We start from the raw sequence: 18,376 nt of genomic DNA, 5'->3' as shown, positions 1-18,376 counted from the left end.
CATATTTCTTTGTCCTTTGCATTTCAAGATATATTGTACATTCTTTGGGAACAAGTGATTATCAGGAGCATTTTCTGGGATGGATTTCTTAATATCTCCAGAGACAAAAAATAAGTGTATCACTTTTTAAAAATATATAGCTACAGTATATTTTTGATAGGCTATGAAATTGAGGGAAGCTTTGGACTTGAAAGATTTCCTTTGTAATGTTCAGAATATTGATAGGAACCTCCATTACTAAAGGAAAATAATGAATCAATTAATCTTTCTAGAGAAACTTATGTGCAAGATGGCAATTCTTGTCATACTTGCCTCAGAGGTGGCTGGCAGATCAAGTGACTGTTGCAAATAATTTGGAATGGCCATTGGAGCAGTGGTGATATGGGTGCAGACACATACAGGCATCACTATCCATGCCACCACATTGTGTATCTCGTACATCAGCAACACCTTTTCAGTGTTCCTCAAAGGGAACCCATGTAGACTGCATTGCAATCCTCCTTTCAGGAGGTGGACCTAAAACAATTCCTCGTGTTTCAAGGAACTCAGGTGTTCCTAGAGAAGTAAATGTGGAAGGAAGGATACATCCAAGCTAAAAAGAAGAAATATTTTCTCTGGCAGTATTAAAGCCTGCCCAATCTGCCACAGCCACCTGTCTCTATCCAGCCCTTCCTTCACAGTCTTTTTGCTCTTCTGTTTAGATAAGAAATGGGGCATTTTGGAAATAAACCAGAAATCAGTTCAGCTTCAAAGTGTTTTTTAATTCATACTTTCATGACAATGCTCTGGATGGATCCAGTTCCACCAGGCCTCCCATTTTCCTCTGGTGTCACCCACCTTTCTGAGTGGAGAAGGTCCCCTCCGGACAAGGAATGCAGTCGTAGCAGCAAACTGGCTCTCCTTCTCGAGCCCTCTTGACAAATCCAGGATGACAACTTTCCACACATTCAGATTGAGGAAAGGACTGAGCAGAAAAGAAATAAGATTGCAAAGGAAATATGTGGAAAATGGAGGTAAAAATGGATATTAGACAAGTTACTAGCCTCTGGTCTTCACTTAAGTAAGCAAAATCTCTCACTATTTCCAAATGGTTGGAGATATAACTTCTGGAAGATTCTTCCTTAGTTCCTCTCTTTTGCTTTTGGCATCTCACATTGCCAAAAAAAAAAAGGACTTTATTAAATAGAAAAGTCTGCAGAGATGGAACCAGGGGTGAGATTCTACTGGTTCTGTCCAGTTCTATAGAACCAGTTGTTATGATTCTGCGCAGTTTGGAGAACCGGCAAATTGCACCACTGACTGGCCCCGCCCCTCTCTGCCCACCCCTCCCTCCGCTCCCAGTCAGTCCTTATCGTGCATGCGCATCGCCTGCAGCCTGCTTTTGCCCACTCGCCAGTCCAGCCATTGCTGCATGCCTTCCGCTGTGGCCCTGCCTGATCTCCCTGGGTGAGTGAGGCTCTGCAAGCTCTTGGGCCCAGTCACCTACCTGCCACTGCCGGTCACCTTTACCCCCCACCCCACTTGCCTTTTGCTGCCACCACCCGCCCCCTCACCCCCAGCAGGTAAGGCCCAGTACTGCGGTGAATCCAGGCGGGGGCGAGATGCAGACTGGTGGGGACCCGAGCTACATTTCGCTGTACTGGAAGACATGTGGAGAGGCTCGTGTTCTCCTACTGCTGGGAGAGCAAGAGAGTCTTTCCCGGCACAGCTCCGGGTGGCAGAGAGAAACTGGATTCAAGCGGGCTGCTTCTCTGCTGCCCAGAGCCACCCATTTCCCTATTGGAGAGGAAGTTGCAAACTTTTGCTGTGCCGGGAAAGACTCTCTTGCTTTCCCAGCAGCAGGAGAACATGAGCCTCTCCACATGTCCTCCGGTACAGTGAAATTTAGCTGGGATTCACCGCAGGTGCTGGGCCTTACCTGCTGGGGGTTAGGGGTCCAGGTGGCAGCGGCAAAAGGCAAGTGGGGTGGGGGTAAAGGTGACCGGCAGCCCAGTCGTACCCATGTTGGCAACAGGTGTCGTCATTTCGAAGTTGAGGGAGAATTTGGGGAAAGAGATGGAGAGTCCTGCAGTGGCCGGCACAGGAGCGCCGTTGAGAAGCGGGGAAGTGGCCTTCTGGTGGTCCAACCTGGTGTTCAGGCTGGAGGCGAGCCACAGGAAGTCAGAGCACTGAGGGAAAGGGAACTGCCAGGGGAGCTACCCTCTCCATGCCGAATTGAGACCATTTGGGGTAGTCCTACGAATTAGGTGAGTCGAGGCGCAGCTCTTTGCCTTCTTAGCTCAGGGAATGGCCTTTTTCTGCAGGAGGAGGACTGTGGATGGGGGAGGTCTACCTGAGTGACTCCTCCGCCGTCTTCACCAGATTATTTGGACACTTACAAGCAAGCACAGCTAAAGGCACTGCTGTCACATGTCAGCCCAGACCTCACCCTGCGGCTCCGTAAAGCCAACACCAAAGAAGTGGGCGATCAGGTGAACCTGTGGTGCAATGCTCACTCGGATCTCAGCTGCTCCAGGTCATCCGACCTCAAAGCACTTTAGGAGCCACCATTCCCAGGTTTCTACTCACCTGTGCTTGGTCGCCTCCTCTTCACCTTGCTGAAGTGGCTGGCCCTGCCCCTCCCTCGCCTGGCCTAAGAAGGTGAGGGTGACGGTGGGGGATAGTGAAGCGGCCAGTCCCTATCTTCCTGATTCTCTCTCCCACTCTGTATGTGTGTGTCTCCCTGAAAGCCATGGCATGGCCAAGCCAGCAAGCTCTCCTTGGCGCTCTTCGCTACTTCCTTCATTTCTTCTTTTTGGAATGCAGACTGGCTGAACAATGATCACCAGGCCGCGGTGGAAGCATCCCTTCGGGCGACCCTTCTCCTCCTCCTCCTCCTCCTCCTCTCATAACCGGCCGTTGTGGCAGGGCTGGGAGGGTGCATGCGCACGGGGAGATGCTCCTCAAGCAAATGCCAAAGCACAGCAAAACCAAGTACGGGGCGGGTGGATGCTCACTTGAGGAGCGAGCATCTCCCCACACAACTGCACCCTCCTGATCCATCCACAGCTGCCGGGTGCAAGAGGAGGAGGAAGAGGAGGAGGAGGAGGGTCACCCGAATGGACGCTTCCACCGCAGTCTGGCAATCGTTGTTTAGCCAGTCTGGATTCGAAAAAGAAGAAATGAAAGAAGTAGCGAAGAGCGCCAAGGAGAGCTTGCTGGCTTGGCCATGCCACGTCTTTCAGGGAGACACACACACACACACATTCACAGATACACACACACACAGAGTGGGGGAGAGAGAGGGAAGATAGGGACCCGGCCACTTCGCTATCCCCCACCGTTACCCTTAACTTCTCGCACTGCTCCATTTTGTGAACCTCCTATGGTTTAGTATCTCCTTCAAACTGATGAGAATCCCACAAGGGCTGGGGAATGTGTCACTAAGAGCTTCAGGTTTGTTTGCTCCTTGTGCCCAAACTAGCAAAGAAAAAAGGGAATTCTGTTGACCAGGGCCTGAATTCAGATGAATTTGAATCATGATTGGGTGGAGGTCCTTTTGGTCCCATTGGGAGAGAAGCTTCATCCTGCTTGGGGAAAAGTGTCCCCTGAAAGGGCCAGTTCATAGTTGGGGAGGTTCTTAAAGAGACCCAACCTGGTCAGACTTATCCATGCCTCTCTTTTACACACACACACACACACACACACACACAAAGTGGGGGAGGGGAAGACAGAGAAAGAGGCAGAATGAGAGAGAGATACAGAGAAATACAGAGAGGGGAGAAAGAGAGAGAAAAAAGAGAGGGAAAGAGAGAAAAAGAGGGAATGAGAGAGGAAGAGAGAGACAAGAAAGAAAACAGAAAGAGAAAGAAATAAAAGAGAAAGGAAGCAAAAGGAAGAAAACGGATAGACAAAGAAAGGGAGAGATGGAAGGACGGGACAAAGAAAGAAAAAGAAAGAAAGAGATGGAGGGAGGATAAAGTGAATGAGATATATGGATGGATAGATAAATACATGGAAGGAGGGAGGGAGAGAGAGAGAGAAAAAAGGAGAGGAAGGAAGGACACAAACCCTGGCTTCAGAAGACTCTTTGAAGCAGCACAGCAATCTAGGGCTGGGCTGCAAGGGATCTCGGAGGTCATCTAGTCCAACCCCCTGCTCCAGCAGGAGATCCTTACAGAATCAAAGAATAGCAGGATCAGAAGGCTGTGTGCGCGTGTGTGTTTGTGTGTTTGTGTTTATGGTTGTCAAAACTCCAAAACCAGGTCAAGGAGCTCTGGGGAGATCAGTCATAAATTAGAACAATTGCTAAGCAACTGGCCATTAAGCGAGGACCAATTGTATTTGGTTTGCCAGTCACATGGCCACCAGGCCATGCCCATATGGTCACGTGACCACCAAGCCATGCCCACAAATTAAGCCACACCCACAGAACCGATTGTTACAAAATTTGAATCCCACCCCTGGATGGAACTGAGAAAAGATTTCAGCATTAAGTGATAACCAGCCAGTTCCTTCTCATGACCCCATTAACACGCATTTCTCCCCTCTTCTTACACCCTTAATTTTAAGGTGTGATATCAGAACAATCTGGATAATTTCATGTGAACTGAAAGCCTTGGAGCTGCTTCCTAGGAGCAGAAGGCCCATTGCTCCATCCCAGGGAGGGTGAAAGGGAGGCATGGAGAGCTCTGGCCAGGTCTGGCCTCCTTAAGAGCCTCCCAGATTATGGAGCTGCCCCTTCAGGGGACACTTTTCCCCAAGCAGGACGAGAAGAAGCTTCTTCCTCCCAATGGGACCAAAAGGACCTCCGTCCACTCACAATTCAACCCCATCCGATATGGTCCAAACCTGGATTCAGGCCCCGGTCAGCAGAATTGCCGCCTTCGTTGCTCTTCTGGGCACAAGGAGCAAACAACCAGAAGCTACTAGGGACACATTCCCCAGCCCTTGTGGGTTTCTCACCCGTTTGATGGAGACCCTTAATTGTACGTGGTCCACAAAATGGAACAGTACCGATGCCTCCCAAGCAGCCTAAGGGAAAAAATCCGGTTTCTACTGCCCAGATTCAATTCTCGCTGAAGGTCAACCACCTTTGGGGAATAGCATCAGCCCTCTTGAAATGGGACCTCAGGCTTTGGAAAACAGAGGAAGGACTCCAAAGTTTCTCCTACCTTGTTGAGCAACTTTAGCCGTGAAAGAACATCTTGCCTGATAGAAAGTCTCTGTCTTTCAAAATACGCCAGATGCTCTTTGCTGGGATCATCCCTGGGAAGAACGAAGAAGCCCGAAATGAGCAGATCTGCTGCTACCTCTCCATTTGGGTCCTTGTACAATTCAATGTCCGAAATATTGACAAACTCATTCTTCTCCAGGAAAGGATGGAACTAGAATGGGAACATGCAGCAATTTTTAAAGCAGAAAACTTTGTTTCTTATCCCAGACGCTTTTTCAATATTTAATCTTTCTTCTGTAGTTGTCTAATTTACAGACATGCTTCATTAGGAAAATGGGTGTTACCACTATCTTACAAGTGAAGGGAAAAAGTTCACAAAAATTTGTCGATCATATTTTGACAATATAAATTTTGACAAAACATAGTTGAACAACAGAAAAAAGGAGATTTATGAACTCCCTGAAAGCAACAGGTTGGTTATCAGAAACACGGATTTGTCAAGAAGAAAATTGTCAGGGTAATCCTCTCCCAGGAAGCCCAGTCAGGAAACCTGAGCTAGGCCCACTTCGCTGTAATGCTGCACTGACAGGATTGGGGGAGCCAGAAAGTACAAATCTCCCACCGACCCTTTTTTTAAGCAACTGTAGGTGTCCTCCTCTTATCTGCTTCTTCCCCAGACAGAATCTCTCCTCCACCCCCCAAAAGTCATTCCCTCCTATCACTGCCCTTTCTAAATGGATCGTGGGAAAGGGGGGGATATAATTTACGTGCTCTATGTGTGAGATTGTGGCTAAGAAAAACCACCAGGATTCAAAGTTGATCCAAGGAAACAGGCTTTATTGTAACATTTCTGCAGAAACGGGTTCCTGCCCTGGCAGGTGGGAGGAACAAAAGGCAAAGCTTAAAGGCTCTACTTTTATACCCAAAACTACCCTCTACTACTCCCCCCAGTATACAAATGGCTTGATTTACAATCTATCTTTCAGGATACAAGTTACATTTTATTATCTTTCATGGTGCCTAGCTCGTAACAGACACTTCTTTATCCGGTATCTAGCATTTCAAAAGCATTCCAAAATGTGTGATAGTTCCCAGCACTTCAAAAACATTCCAAGATCAGTCAACATTCTAATCAGTGTTTGATACTGCATTTCCTTACTTCAAAAGGAAAACCTCCCTTTTTCATCTTGAGTTTTGAGTCACAAAATAGATACACTTCCCACAATCCCCCCTGTTCTTGTTCCATCTTTGACTCAAACTCACATTAATTTGTTCAAGATACATGGACCAAAGGTGAAGATTAATAATAACAAAATTAAGGATCCTATTAGAGTGGAGATTAGGGTGGTCATCCCTTTCTCTTTTTCTTTGGTTCAGTCCTTCCCTCAGTTTTTTATGGAGTCCTGTACTATCCCAGAATGATCTGTATCAGATCACCTTTGAACAGAGGGTCCCACCAGATGTGTCCCGTAGACACACAACTCCAGGCTGCACAACAAAACTGATCAGCCCCTCCACAATTCTTTTTGTAGCTTCTTTCAGTTTTATGTCCAGGGCAGACGTAAAAATGATGTTTCTTTATGAACGTGTCATCGGTGGTGGACAAGAGGACCCTTCCCAAATCAAATTGCAGTTCTGGAAACCAAGTATTGGGAGGCCTCTTTCCGCTAGTCCAATTGACTATATCTGAATGGGAATCAAGTACAACCCAAGTAACATTCTGGGGTTGATGTGAATCCTCGCTTCCCCAGGAAGTTCCCAGTCCCAGTCCTAGAATAAAGACAATTAGCTCAGTCCAGGGTTCAGACTTCTTCATCTTTTCAAAGTGAGCTTCAGCGGCTGACCATCCACTGGAACTGCCCTCCAAGGTTTCTCAGGTTCCGGTGCCTTCTTGACTCTGCTGTAATTGTGTCCAGCCTCCTTCCCGAGTGCGAACTGCAGATTCAGTTGTCAACAGCACCTGGTACGGGCCTTCCCAGCTAGGCTGCAGCTTCTCGCCTTTCCAAGTCTTTGTCAGAACCCAATCTCCAGTCTCAAAGGGATGTTGGCTCCCAGCAAGAGGTGGTCGTTGCACCAACAGTCTCTGTTTATACAGAAAAAGCAAAAAAACCTGGACAGTATCTGCAAATATTTTCTCAAAAATAAATCTTTAAATTCAGGAATTGGATTCCCTATTTTCGCCAAGTAGGGTCGCCCCAGTAGCATCTTGAATGGAGAGACTCCAGTGTCTTTCCTTGGACATGTTCTGATTCTGAGCAGTGCCAAAGATAAGTTCACAAGCAAGTATTTCCAACCCCCCCCCCCTTCTCTGGTAATTCAATGAAATCAATTTGTGCTCTTTGGAAAGGCCAGCCCACTAGAGGTCGCCCTCCCTCATGTACCTTTTCCAGAATTCCCCTCATTGCATTCACAGAGACCACCCTCACCCCCTCTGAGGTTCTCCACCCATCCTCAGTTAATGTACACTCTTCTCTTTCCAAATCATCTTTCTCTTTTCCTCAGGTTTCCATTCCTCATCCTCTTCCACTTCTAGCAAGGGAATTGATACCATCACCAGCTCTATCTCCCCTGCAGCTTCTTTTGCCCACTTGTCTGCCTACCTGTTCCCAACTACCTCTGGGGTGCTTCACACCCCAGGCGTATTTGGAATCAGTCCAGATTGTCACAACTGCGAATCCTGATTTCCTCTTTCCTTCCTCAACCCTACTTGATCCATCCACAAACCATCTTTCCCCTTCCTTCAGAGAAGTCTCTTCCAAATCCTCCCTCACCTTTGTCATCAAATCTACTTGCAATAAACAATCATGGTCCTCAGCTTCCCACTCCTGTCTTCTTCCTTCTAGGAATTCTGCTGGATTCAAATTCCTATCTGTCCCAATCACCACATCTGGGCTGGTTCTCAAAATGGTTTCATATTTGAGAATCTGCCCTTCTGTCATCCAAGTTGTTGCCAACTGACTTAGCACAGAAGTAACCTGGTGGGGTGAATGCACAACAAGCCCCCCGCCAAAGGTTAACTTCCTGCTCTCTACCACCAACATAGCTGTAGCAGCCACAGCTTACACACACACTGGCCATCCTCTCACCATCGGCTCCAGAGTTTTGCTCAGAAAAGCGATGGGCTGGTATTACCCCCCCTCTTCTGTGCCAATACTCCTAGTGCCGTTCCCTGTGCTGCTGACACATACAGATGAAATGGGAGCTTCAAATTGGGCAAAGCCAAAACCGGTGCGGATGACAATGCCTTCTTTAAAACTTTCCATCTCTCATCATCTCCCTTTAATCATTCTATACTCTCTCCTTTTCCTACCAGCTTCCTGTGCAAAAATTGAGCTAACACAGTGTATTGATCCACCCAAGCTCTGCAATACCCCAACAATCCAAGCGCTTTCCTGACTTCTGTCTTATTTCTGGGGGAGCCAGGCTCATGATCCCTTTCACCCTTTCAGGATCCAAGGACCTCACCCCCTGCTGAATATAATGCCCTAAATATTTCACCTTCTTTTCCACAAACTGGATCTTTTCCCTTGAAACTGTCAATCCTTGCTCCTTCAGCCAATTTAGCAAAGCCACGGATGCCGCTCTAACCTCCCCCTCTTTCTCTTTTCCTTCAGCAAGGAATCATCCACATACTGAATCAACATAATCCCTTCCCTTTTCTCAAAAGACACTAACTTTTCAAAGCCTGTCCAAACAACAAAGAAAACTGCTATTTTCTTCCACTCTCAGGATCTTCCCATTCAAATGCAAACAGGTCTCTACTCCCCTCCTCAAGGGGGCATGCCCAGAAGGCATCCTTCAGATCTATCACAGTAAACCATTTGTCTTTGGGAGGGATTCATCCCAAGATCACTGGGCTTCTCCCCTCCTGCCCAGACCTCATCTGAAATTGCTCTCTCATCTTCCACAGTCATTTTCCACATCCTTACTCCCTTCCCGGTATCCCACAGCTGGATACCAAACACAGGCAACAGATCTCTTCCCAATAAATTCAGAATCAGGAATACTCCCTTCAGCTTCAATCACCACCCCATTCATCTCCAGTCTGATTTTTTCAAACACACTCACGTCCTGTGATTTTCCACTCACCCCAACTATTTTTATTACTTTCTTCATACAATGCATAACTCCTTTCCTCCCGGTTGGTAGGACACACTCACGCGCAAAGTGACCTTCCTTCCCACACCTGAAGCAACTCCTATCCATTCCAGGTTGTCTCATTCCCATGCCTCTTCCTCTGCCCTGAAAACTTCCCTGATTGTATCCCCCAAAATTCTCTCTCCTTTCTCCAGTCGAACCTTTCCCAAAATTCTCACTTTTCTTCATCTCATTTTTCATTGCAGCCTGCATAGCTGCAAGCATCATTTGTGACTTCTGTCTGGTTTTTACAGTGTCTGTTCACAAAAACTTGTTGGGCTGCTTTCAGGAGATCAACAATTCCCACAGCTCCCCAATTATCCATTTTCTGAATTTTCTTTTGAATATCTGGCCAAGCCCCAGTCACAAACTGCATTTTCTCCACATGGATTCAAAAGCAGGTGTGGTTGGATCCACACCAGAATATTTAACTAGGCTGTCCCGAAGCCTATTACAATAGTCCCCAGGATATACATCAACTCCCGATCGCAACTCGGCTGGTTTTATGGGGACAGCCACAAAGACTGTCACCGGGTTGCCTGCAGCATTGATCCCATTAGGGACTTCCCTAAGAGGAATGCATCCACTTCAGGTTTTTCTCTGAATGGAAAATCCTGAACACTTCTCTTTAATTCTTCTACTTCTTTTCTCAGCCGCGGGTAAAGGGGTGGCTGAGGAGGGGGTTATGCCACCGGCAATGGCAGTGGTGCCATAGGAACATTGGCGGGCGCGTTATTCAAATTAGGATTTGCGGGCGGCGGATTCTGCAGCCAATCATCCATCTCACTCTCATTGCTTTTCTGTTGAGACATGTATTAACCCTCAATTGGAGGGATGGGACTTTCAAATTTCACATGAAACCATACATCTATGTATGCAATTTGAGTAGTCATTTTGTGTTGGAGAATATAGTCCCGCAATTTGGTCATCCAATAGCTACTGGTTTCCCCTCAGGACTCCAGTGATATGGGAATTTAGGATCAATCAAAGAGTATTTTGGCCATCGATCTCGACAAAGATAAATCATGTTTTTCTTTTCGAGATGTCTGGTGAATTCCTTTAAATTCGGGAAAACCACTGCTGGAGTAGCTGTCCCAAAGGCGAATCTACCGGAATTGGTTTTCTGCCATTGTCAGATTTTCCCTGTCCCAGACAGGCTTCTTCCAGGCTCCCAGAGCCTTGCTTTGTCCCTTCTCCATCTTCTACTCTTTCAGACTCCCAGAGCCTTGCTTTGTCCCTTTCCCATCTCTATTCTTCCAGGCTCCCAGAGCCCTGACTCACCAGTCCTGTCCTCCAGCAGACGCTGGATTCCCCCAGGGAGTTTAAGGACCCCTCTCTCTCAGACTTCTAAGCCCAGCCCTCCAGCAGATGCTGGATTCCCCCAGGGAGTTTAAGGACCTCTCTCTTTTGGCTACAAATGAAAGGAAACAAAGTTTACCTGATCTGATCACTCCTGGACTTTCCGCAGTCAGTCAAAGGATGTGTGGGCGTCCCCAACTCAGATCAATCTCACACACTCTCAGCCGGCATTTCTTCTCAGTTCTTTTTCCAAGGATCGTCTGGATTTCCCAGTCACCTCGGGAGTCTGACCGAATTCGGGGAGAGGTGCCTCTCAATGGGAGGTTGTGGCCACTCTCTTACCTGGTCCCCGTTTTCCAGTCGGCGCCGTCGAGGATCCCGGACGAGCCCCCAAATTGTGAGATTGTGGCTAAGAAAAACCACCAGGATTCAAAGTTGATCCAAGGAAAAAGGCTTTATTGTAACATTTCTGCAGAAACGGGTTCCTGCCCTGGCAGGTGGGAGGAACAAAAGGCAAAGCTTAAAGGCTCTACTTTTATACCCAAAACTACCCCCTACTACTCCCCCCCCCCAGTATACAAATGGCTTGATTTACAATCTATCTTTCAGGATACAAGTTACATTTTATTATCTTTCATGGTGCCTAGCTCGTAACAGACACTTCTTTATCCGGTATCTAGCATTTCAAAAGCATTCCAAAATGTGTGATAGTTCCCAGCACTTCAAAAACATTCCAAGATCAGTCAACATTCTAATCAGTGTTTGATACTGCATTTCCTTACTTCAAAAGGAAAACCTCCCTTTTTCATCTTGAGTTTTGAGTCACAAAATAGATACACTTCCCACATATGCAAGTCATCCTCAAATATTATTTCATTTCCTAAATATATTATGCTGATATAACTCGATCTCAGGAAAGAGTAATAAAGAATTTTGTGATGTGATCAGAAACCCAGTTAAGTGAGGGGTGGATGGTATGATAATTAAGTGGATAAAAACTGATTTAAAAATGGTACTCAAATAATCTTTACTTTTTTAATTTTTGTCATGAAAGTGGGAAGATACAACATTTTGTCGTTAAGTCATCAATTTTTCTATGTTGTCATTAATATAATAGGGTTGATAAATTGCTATTATACAAGATTTATAACAATTCTCAGGCAAATATACTTTTATGTTATTTAAACATTACCAACTTTCCAGAAAAATATTTATGATTTCCTCCTAGAAACAACTGTATGACTAAAAAGCAATAGAAAACTATCTGGATTTTAGCATTTGATAAATTATAGTATCTCATATAAGAACATTAATGATGCAATGGAGGAAGGATTGTGCCAAGCTTGATAAGTATGTAAGGGAGCCAGTTTGCTCTACTGATTAAGCGTCCAAAGTAGAAAGCAAGAGGCTGTGAGTTCAAGTCCCGCCTTGGTCATGAAGCAGGGTGGGGTATTTGGGGCCAGTCTCTCAGCCCAACTCAACTCACAGGGTTGTTGTTGTGGGGAAAATGAACACACAACTACTCATTGGTACTCAGCCCCCGTGGCTTCTGCAGGGAAGGGCTTTTAAGGATGGGGGATGAGTTAGTGCACTTAGTGAACTCAAACAAGGTCTCAAAGATCTGGAAATCCAACAAGATGGGGCTGCTCTTCCCAAGAATGTTTATTTGAGCAGCCTTTAGAGCAACGAGATATTTATATCGAATTACCCTGCCAAAAGTCCAAAGGGAATTAACCTCCGAGAGCTGCAACGGAGTTCCCAGAGCCGTTTCAGGGGGCCGATACAAAGAAAGAGCACCTGAGCTGAGACTGGGCCCCTGAGGACAAGGGGCCACTCGAACTGCAGCTCACGCAGAGGTGGTATTCAACCAGTTCTCACCAGCTCAGGTGAACCGGTGGTCACCCCTGGTTGGCCACACCCCTGAACCGGGTCGCCCGCTTGTCCCAGTCGCTCTCCTAGCTTTCCCTACCACGTGGTGGCTGTGGCGCAGATCGGGCAGATGTCCCAGGGCTGTTGCACATGCACTGTGTGTGCAGCCGTGCGTGTGCTACTGATGCAGTGCGCACGTGGAGCAGCCCTGGGACATCTGCCTGCCTGCCCGCCCTCCCAGATTACGTTTTCTTACTTCTCCCAGCGGATGCGCCTCTTCCAGCCCAGCCCGGCCCGGCCAGCCAGCAGGTGGGTGCGCGGTTGTCCCGGGGCTTCTCGCCCCCTTGTCACGATATGCCTGCAGGAGCCCCTCAGGCCAGCTGAGCCGAGAGCCGCCATTCCCAGGCTTCTACTCTCCCGTGCTTGGTCGACGCCTCTTCACCTTGCCTGAAGCAGCTGGCCCTGCCCCTCACCCTTCCCTCCCTCACCTGGCCTGAGAAGGTAAGGGGGACGGTGGGGGATAGCGAAGAGGCTGGGTCCCTATCTTCCCCTCTCTCTCCCCCACTCTCTGTGTCTGTGTGTGTGTGTGTGGTGAGAGAGAGAGAGAGAGAGAGAATGAGGGGGGCAAGAGAAGAAAAGTGTCCCCTGAAATGGCGGTTCATAGTTGGGGAGGTTCTTAAAGAGACCCGACCTGGTCAGACTTATCCATGCCTCTCTTTACAACACACAACACACACACACACACACAAAACAAAGGGGGAGGAGGGAAAACAGGAAAGAGGCAGAATGAGAGAGATACAGAGAGATACAGAGAGGAGGAAAGAAAGAAAAAGAGAGGAAAGTGAAATAGAGGGAATGAGAGAAGAGGAAGAGAGAGACAAGAAAGGAAAGAAAAAAATAAAGAGAGAAAGGAAGCAAAAGGAGGAAATGGATAGACAAAGAAAGGGAGAGATGGAAGGACGGGACAAAGAAAGAAAAAGAAAGAAAGAGATGGAGGGAGGATAAAGTGAATGAGATATATGGATGGATAGATAAATACATGGAAGGAGGGAGGGAGGGAGGAGAAAAAAAGGAGAGGAAGTTAGGACACAAACCCTGGCTTCAGAAGACTCTTTGAATCAGCACAGCAATCTAGGGCTGGCATGCAACGAACCTCGGAGGTCATCTAGTCCAACCCCCTGCTCCAGCAGGAGATCCTTACAGAATCAAAGAATAGCAGGGTTAGAAAGCTCTGTGTGTGTGTGTGTGTGTGTGTGTGTGTGTGTGTGTGCATGTGTGTTTGTGTGTTTGTGTTTATGGTTGTCAAAACTCCAAAAACAGGACAAGTAGCTCTGGGGAGATCAGTCATAAATTAGAACACTTGCTAAGTAACCGGCCATGAAGTGAGGACCAATTGTATTTGGTTTGCCAGTCACATGGCCCCCTGGCCAAGCCCACTCAGTCACGTGGCCACCAAGCCACGCCCATCTGGTCACGTGACCACCAAGCCACACCCAGAAATTCAAGCCACGCCCACAGAACCAGTAGTAAAAAAATTTGAATCCCACCAGTGAGTTCACAGCCTGCTATGCGGCATCTCCTATCAGGACTCAGGGATTCACTTTGTGATGCCTCTCCTAATAAAATATCCGGGAAATTCGGAACTCTTTTACGTGCAACTGCAGTTATCAGATCAGTAGGAAGGAGTTTCTCTGAATGGGGCCAAATTCTGTTCTGCTGTAATGCAAAATTATGTATTTATTTATTTAGGACATTTATATTGCCACATATTCGCACATGACTCAGCATTAGGCAGACTCTAACTGCCCATTGACTGTCGTTTATTTTTATTTTTCTCCATTATTATTATTATTTATTGTAATGCTGGTCTCTCACTGTAATAAAAGTGGACTGGATGAAGGAGGAAGCTGTGTTGGAGACATTTGCCATCTTGAGTTATGTGTAAATAAATACATGTTTATGAAAACAATCTCAAAATCGTACTTGACTGCAACCTGAAACTGAGTCTTGAGAGAAGACAAGGAGGAGATTATGAGAGCAGCTTCTCCAACTTACAAAATCTCTCAGTTGGACAAGGGAGGATTCAACACTCTTCCAAGGACTGAAAGAGGTGTTGGGAGTAGTTAAAACCCTCCCCACTCCTAGGAAAATGAAATATTTTAGGATATACTAAAAAGGGAGAATATATTTCCCCTAAAAAGAAAAGTAGAAACTCAGAGAGGCTGAAACTCCGCCCCCTCCCACCTTTGCTAATGGACCATTACTCTGGCCTAGGCCAGTTTATTTTACATAACAAAGATCTACTCCAGGTAAAGCTATATAGGAATTGCCCAAAGCCATCACCATCATCCAGCGAGGCTCAACCAAGCCTGGGACTCAGGACAGCCTACAGAGTTGCCCCTGCATGGCCCCATGGGAGCCTGACAACCGATCAGAATACAAGCTCCAATTCAAATCCCAACAGAGGGCATCAAACAATTGCACTCTCAGCATCTCAGCCCTTCTTTCCTCAACCAAGGCATGTGCTCCTGTCCACCATTAAACCATCTTCCAAGCAGTCACCATGTTTCCAGCGTCTTTCTTCCCCACTTGGAACTGAACCCAGAAGGAGATTTCTTCCAACAGAGGCTAGACAGAAACTTCAGATCTGCTCCCTGTTATTCCGGAGCGTCAGAAAGGAGCAATTAGATGTTGCAAATCTCTTGACCTTTTGCAGCACAAGAAGGTTGAGATGTTCCCCCCCTTCTCCTTTGGGTTCCTTCTCCAAAGGATCTCAGATTAATGGATCCCTATCGGGACCCCCCCATACCTGCCATGGCTGCAGCCTCGGAGCCCCCAACCTCTTTTCTCCCTCCTTCCTTCCCCTCCTCGATCTGGAGGAATAAGCGGCATTCATGGCCTGGGCCAGAGTCTGAATGATACTGTAGCGATGACGGTCATTTATGATCCGTTTCCTGTTCCTTTTCTCCTGGGTCTCCAGTGGGGCTTTCTGGGTGCATCTTCTGCGGCCTTTGACAGAAAAGATGTGCTTGGAAAGGGAACAGCGAAAATAATGATCTTGAAACGGATCTTCCACAAAGAAATGGGGTTCAAAGGCAGCATCTGTTGGCCTTTTTTTTGACAGATAACCAAAATTCAAAATACTATGGATGTATTTGAGAGGTATGTCCTTCTTTATTGTATACGGTGCAAAATTTGTGAGGATCCAGACTTTCCCTTCAATGGATCCTGGCAAATGCATAAGTGCTTCATGGAAAGGAATAATTCTGTTCCAGATGGAAAAAAGTTCTATGAAGTGAACAAAGACGTTGATTTGTCTCCATTTAGAGAGGGCCTCCCTGAGGGGTGCTGTTTGTCCAGTTGTTGTGAATCGTTGTGATATAACCACACAAATTCCATTCCTGACAAGCATCGGAGGGAAAGTCCTCATGAAATTATCTCCCTTTTCTGTGTCTGAAGCAAAGAGGCCAATCAGGGTCCATCTGAAATGGAGGAGCAGCTGGACAATTGCTGGGTATTGGAATCCTTCTTTGGGGAGCATCTGGTGGAAAAAAGGGAATCTCCTTTTATCACTCAGAGCCTCTGAAGGAATTAGAGCAGTGATCTGAAAAAGTAATGAAGAATGCTGTGTTATAATGTGGTCCAGATCAACTCCAAAATATTACTTATTGACAAACCCAATTTTGTTTTGATGAATATATAAGAATAGTTTGTTCCTTAGTCACGGTTTAAAATATTTAAGACAGAATATTAACAAGATTGTATATAAAAATGGAACGCAAAATCATATTAAACAAAAAAAACAATAAAAAATGCAATGTAAATTTCTGTGTCACCCATACAATTCCAACAATTAGATTCAAATTTGCAGATGTTAGATAAAATGTCTGGATCTAAGATATAGGGCTGTATTATATGCTATTTTTGAGTACTAAAACCTCTTTCTCAGCTTCTATATCCCAAATTCTTTGTGAAGCAATTTTTCAGCTTCTTCTCTAGATGTACAAGAGCACAACTGCTAACAGAAAGTTATGAGTACATGAAATGGATACATATAAGAAAAATAAAAAGAAATAGTAGGACAGTGACGGTAGGCACATTGGTGGCTTATGCAGCCCCTACAGACCTCTTAGGAAAGGGGTGAGGTCAATCGTAGACAGTTGTACAATCCAATAAGTCTTTAATTGAAATTTTGTCTGTTTTGGGACTATATGTCTGTTTCATCACTTTAATTTTAACCCAATAATTATATACCCTGAATTTATACAAAGCAGAAATTGTGTAAATTAACAATTATCTATGAGGGCAGGAGCTGAACTCCTTTTATCCATCCCAAAGATACTCTTCTTGGTCTGAATATTTTTTATACATAGACAGGACTATTGCCAACTTGATTCCAATTGGATAAGGCAGATATTATTGATATGTGAAAATGAACATGCTAATGGAGGACCTCAAAACCTGGATAGTTTTTCAATAGTAGAATATTCAGTAGAATATCCTCTAGGGACCTTATGGCTCTTCAGGCCTTTAATGGTCAATTTGAAGATGAACATAATAGACTAAAACATCGTTGATATGTTCCCTAATATTCTGAAAAGCTGCTCTTGAATTCTATGAAGATATTGGATCTGTTGTTCATCCCCACCACCCCACTCACCTTACCAGATAGAGAAAAACACACACAAACCTGTGGGACTTTGTAGGTGCCTACAAACATTGACATCTGGATGGAGATGTCCCTTCCTGCTGCATCAATCAGAGCCAGGAGGTTCTCCTTCCTCCCACAGCCATAGTTGGGGACATTGGATTCTCCAGTGGAAAGAATGTCCAGCAAGGCATCTGAAGTGCGTAAAGTGCTTCCATAGTTGTTATGGATGTAGTAACCAAGTGTGAGATTGTGCAGGAGCTGGGAATTCTTGCTGACCATTTGAATAGCAAAAATTGATTTTAGGGTATTTGTTAGAGCAGAACTCTTCCTATTAAAAAACAATATTCATGTTATTATATTCAATAGCAACAACAAATGTTTTTAAAATATATAATCCTTCACAAACCTACTAAGCCTTAGGCCAACATTGATCCAAATCGAATGATCAATTATGCAAATGAGAGAGGCAACTACAATTGTTTCAGTCACTACTTAAACAAAGGTCATTATTCAAGTGATGAACTCAGGAATGAACTGAGAAAGGAAAATCATCTGGATTTCATTCAGGTTTTTAAAAACTCCATCTTTGGATTTTACTCTCTTCCACAAAGTAAGGCAAAAAAGGGAAGCCATGGAAATCAAAATCATTCAGGAAATTAGACAGGTCCTGAGGTACAAAAATAAGTGAAATAAGAAGAAAAGGAGAGTGTTAGAATTGCACATGGAGGGAGTGCAACTCCATCACCCTGCATGACTTACGAAGGAGAAGGTATGGAAGGAGGGCTGTTGAAAGGCCACATTATAGGCGACACATATGTTTCAGTTGTGACCACACCAATGAGATGGTCTCCAGGCCTGTAAAAGCTCCATGGATTGTAGCCATCCTGGTGCTCCAAACTCAATGGGCATTTCCTTCTCAGCTTCCCACAGACTGATGGGGACACCAGCAGCAGCAGAAGCAGAAGCAGGAGGTCCATCATTCATGGCATTAATCAATCCACTTCCTGTTTCTAACACAAACAACAGGAACAGTTGGAAAAATGCAAAGACTCTGAGAAGTGCCAGTGGCTTTCCTGATCTAAACAGAGAACCACTCAGTTTCATCTGCAAAGGAGAGAAAGGTGCAATCAAGAGCAGAGCCTGTACCTGTCCCAAAACTTGGTCCCAGAGAGCTTCACCCAAGGAATTTATCCTTTTCTGATATAAGATCCTTTTCATGTGGCTTCAATCTGATGTCTACATCGAAGTCTAAAACTGGAGATATA

At 45.7% G+C, this 18,376-nt stretch overlaps 1 protein-coding gene across 6 annotated transcripts in view; it reads right to left on the bottom strand.

Annotated features, from left to right (window-relative positions):
* The window catches only part of LOC148128565 (vomeronasal type-2 receptor 26-like), a 90,816-nt gene that overhangs the window by 43,697 nt on the left and 28,743 nt on the right, over positions 1-18,376 (bottom strand). The window contains exons 1-6 of one of the 6 annotated variants that reach the window (XM_087948815.1): positions 18,258-18,376; positions 17,871-18,121; positions 17,151-17,439; positions 15,270-16,064; positions 5,154-5,366; positions 838-964 (exon numbers count right to left, since the gene is read on the bottom strand). The exon at positions 18,258-18,376 is cut by the window's right edge and continues 712 nt beyond it. In XM_087948815.1, coding sequence (XP_087804941.1) covers positions 838-964; positions 5,154-5,366; positions 15,270-16,064; positions 17,151-17,439; positions 17,871-18,091 — 1,645 coding nt within the window. In that variant the 5' untranslated portion in view covers positions 18,092-18,121; positions 18,258-18,376. Of the gene's footprint in view, positions 1-837; positions 965-5,153; positions 5,367-15,269; positions 16,065-17,150; positions 17,440-17,870 lie in introns of all 6 variants that reach the window. The other 5 variants (XM_087948817.1, XM_087948820.1, XM_087948816.1 and 2 more) reach the window with 5 other exon arrangements.

This window comes from Notechis scutatus, unplaced genomic scaffold (assembly GCF_049901735.1).
Source record: "Notechis scutatus isolate UNSWTSFEM ecotype Mainland unplaced genomic scaffold, rNotScu1.2 NSCUSCF23, whole genome shotgun sequence".
Lineage (NCBI taxonomy): Eukaryota > Metazoa > Chordata > Lepidosauria > Squamata > Elapidae > Notechis > Notechis scutatus.
This window is presented reverse-complemented; position numbering and strand designations above follow the sequence as displayed.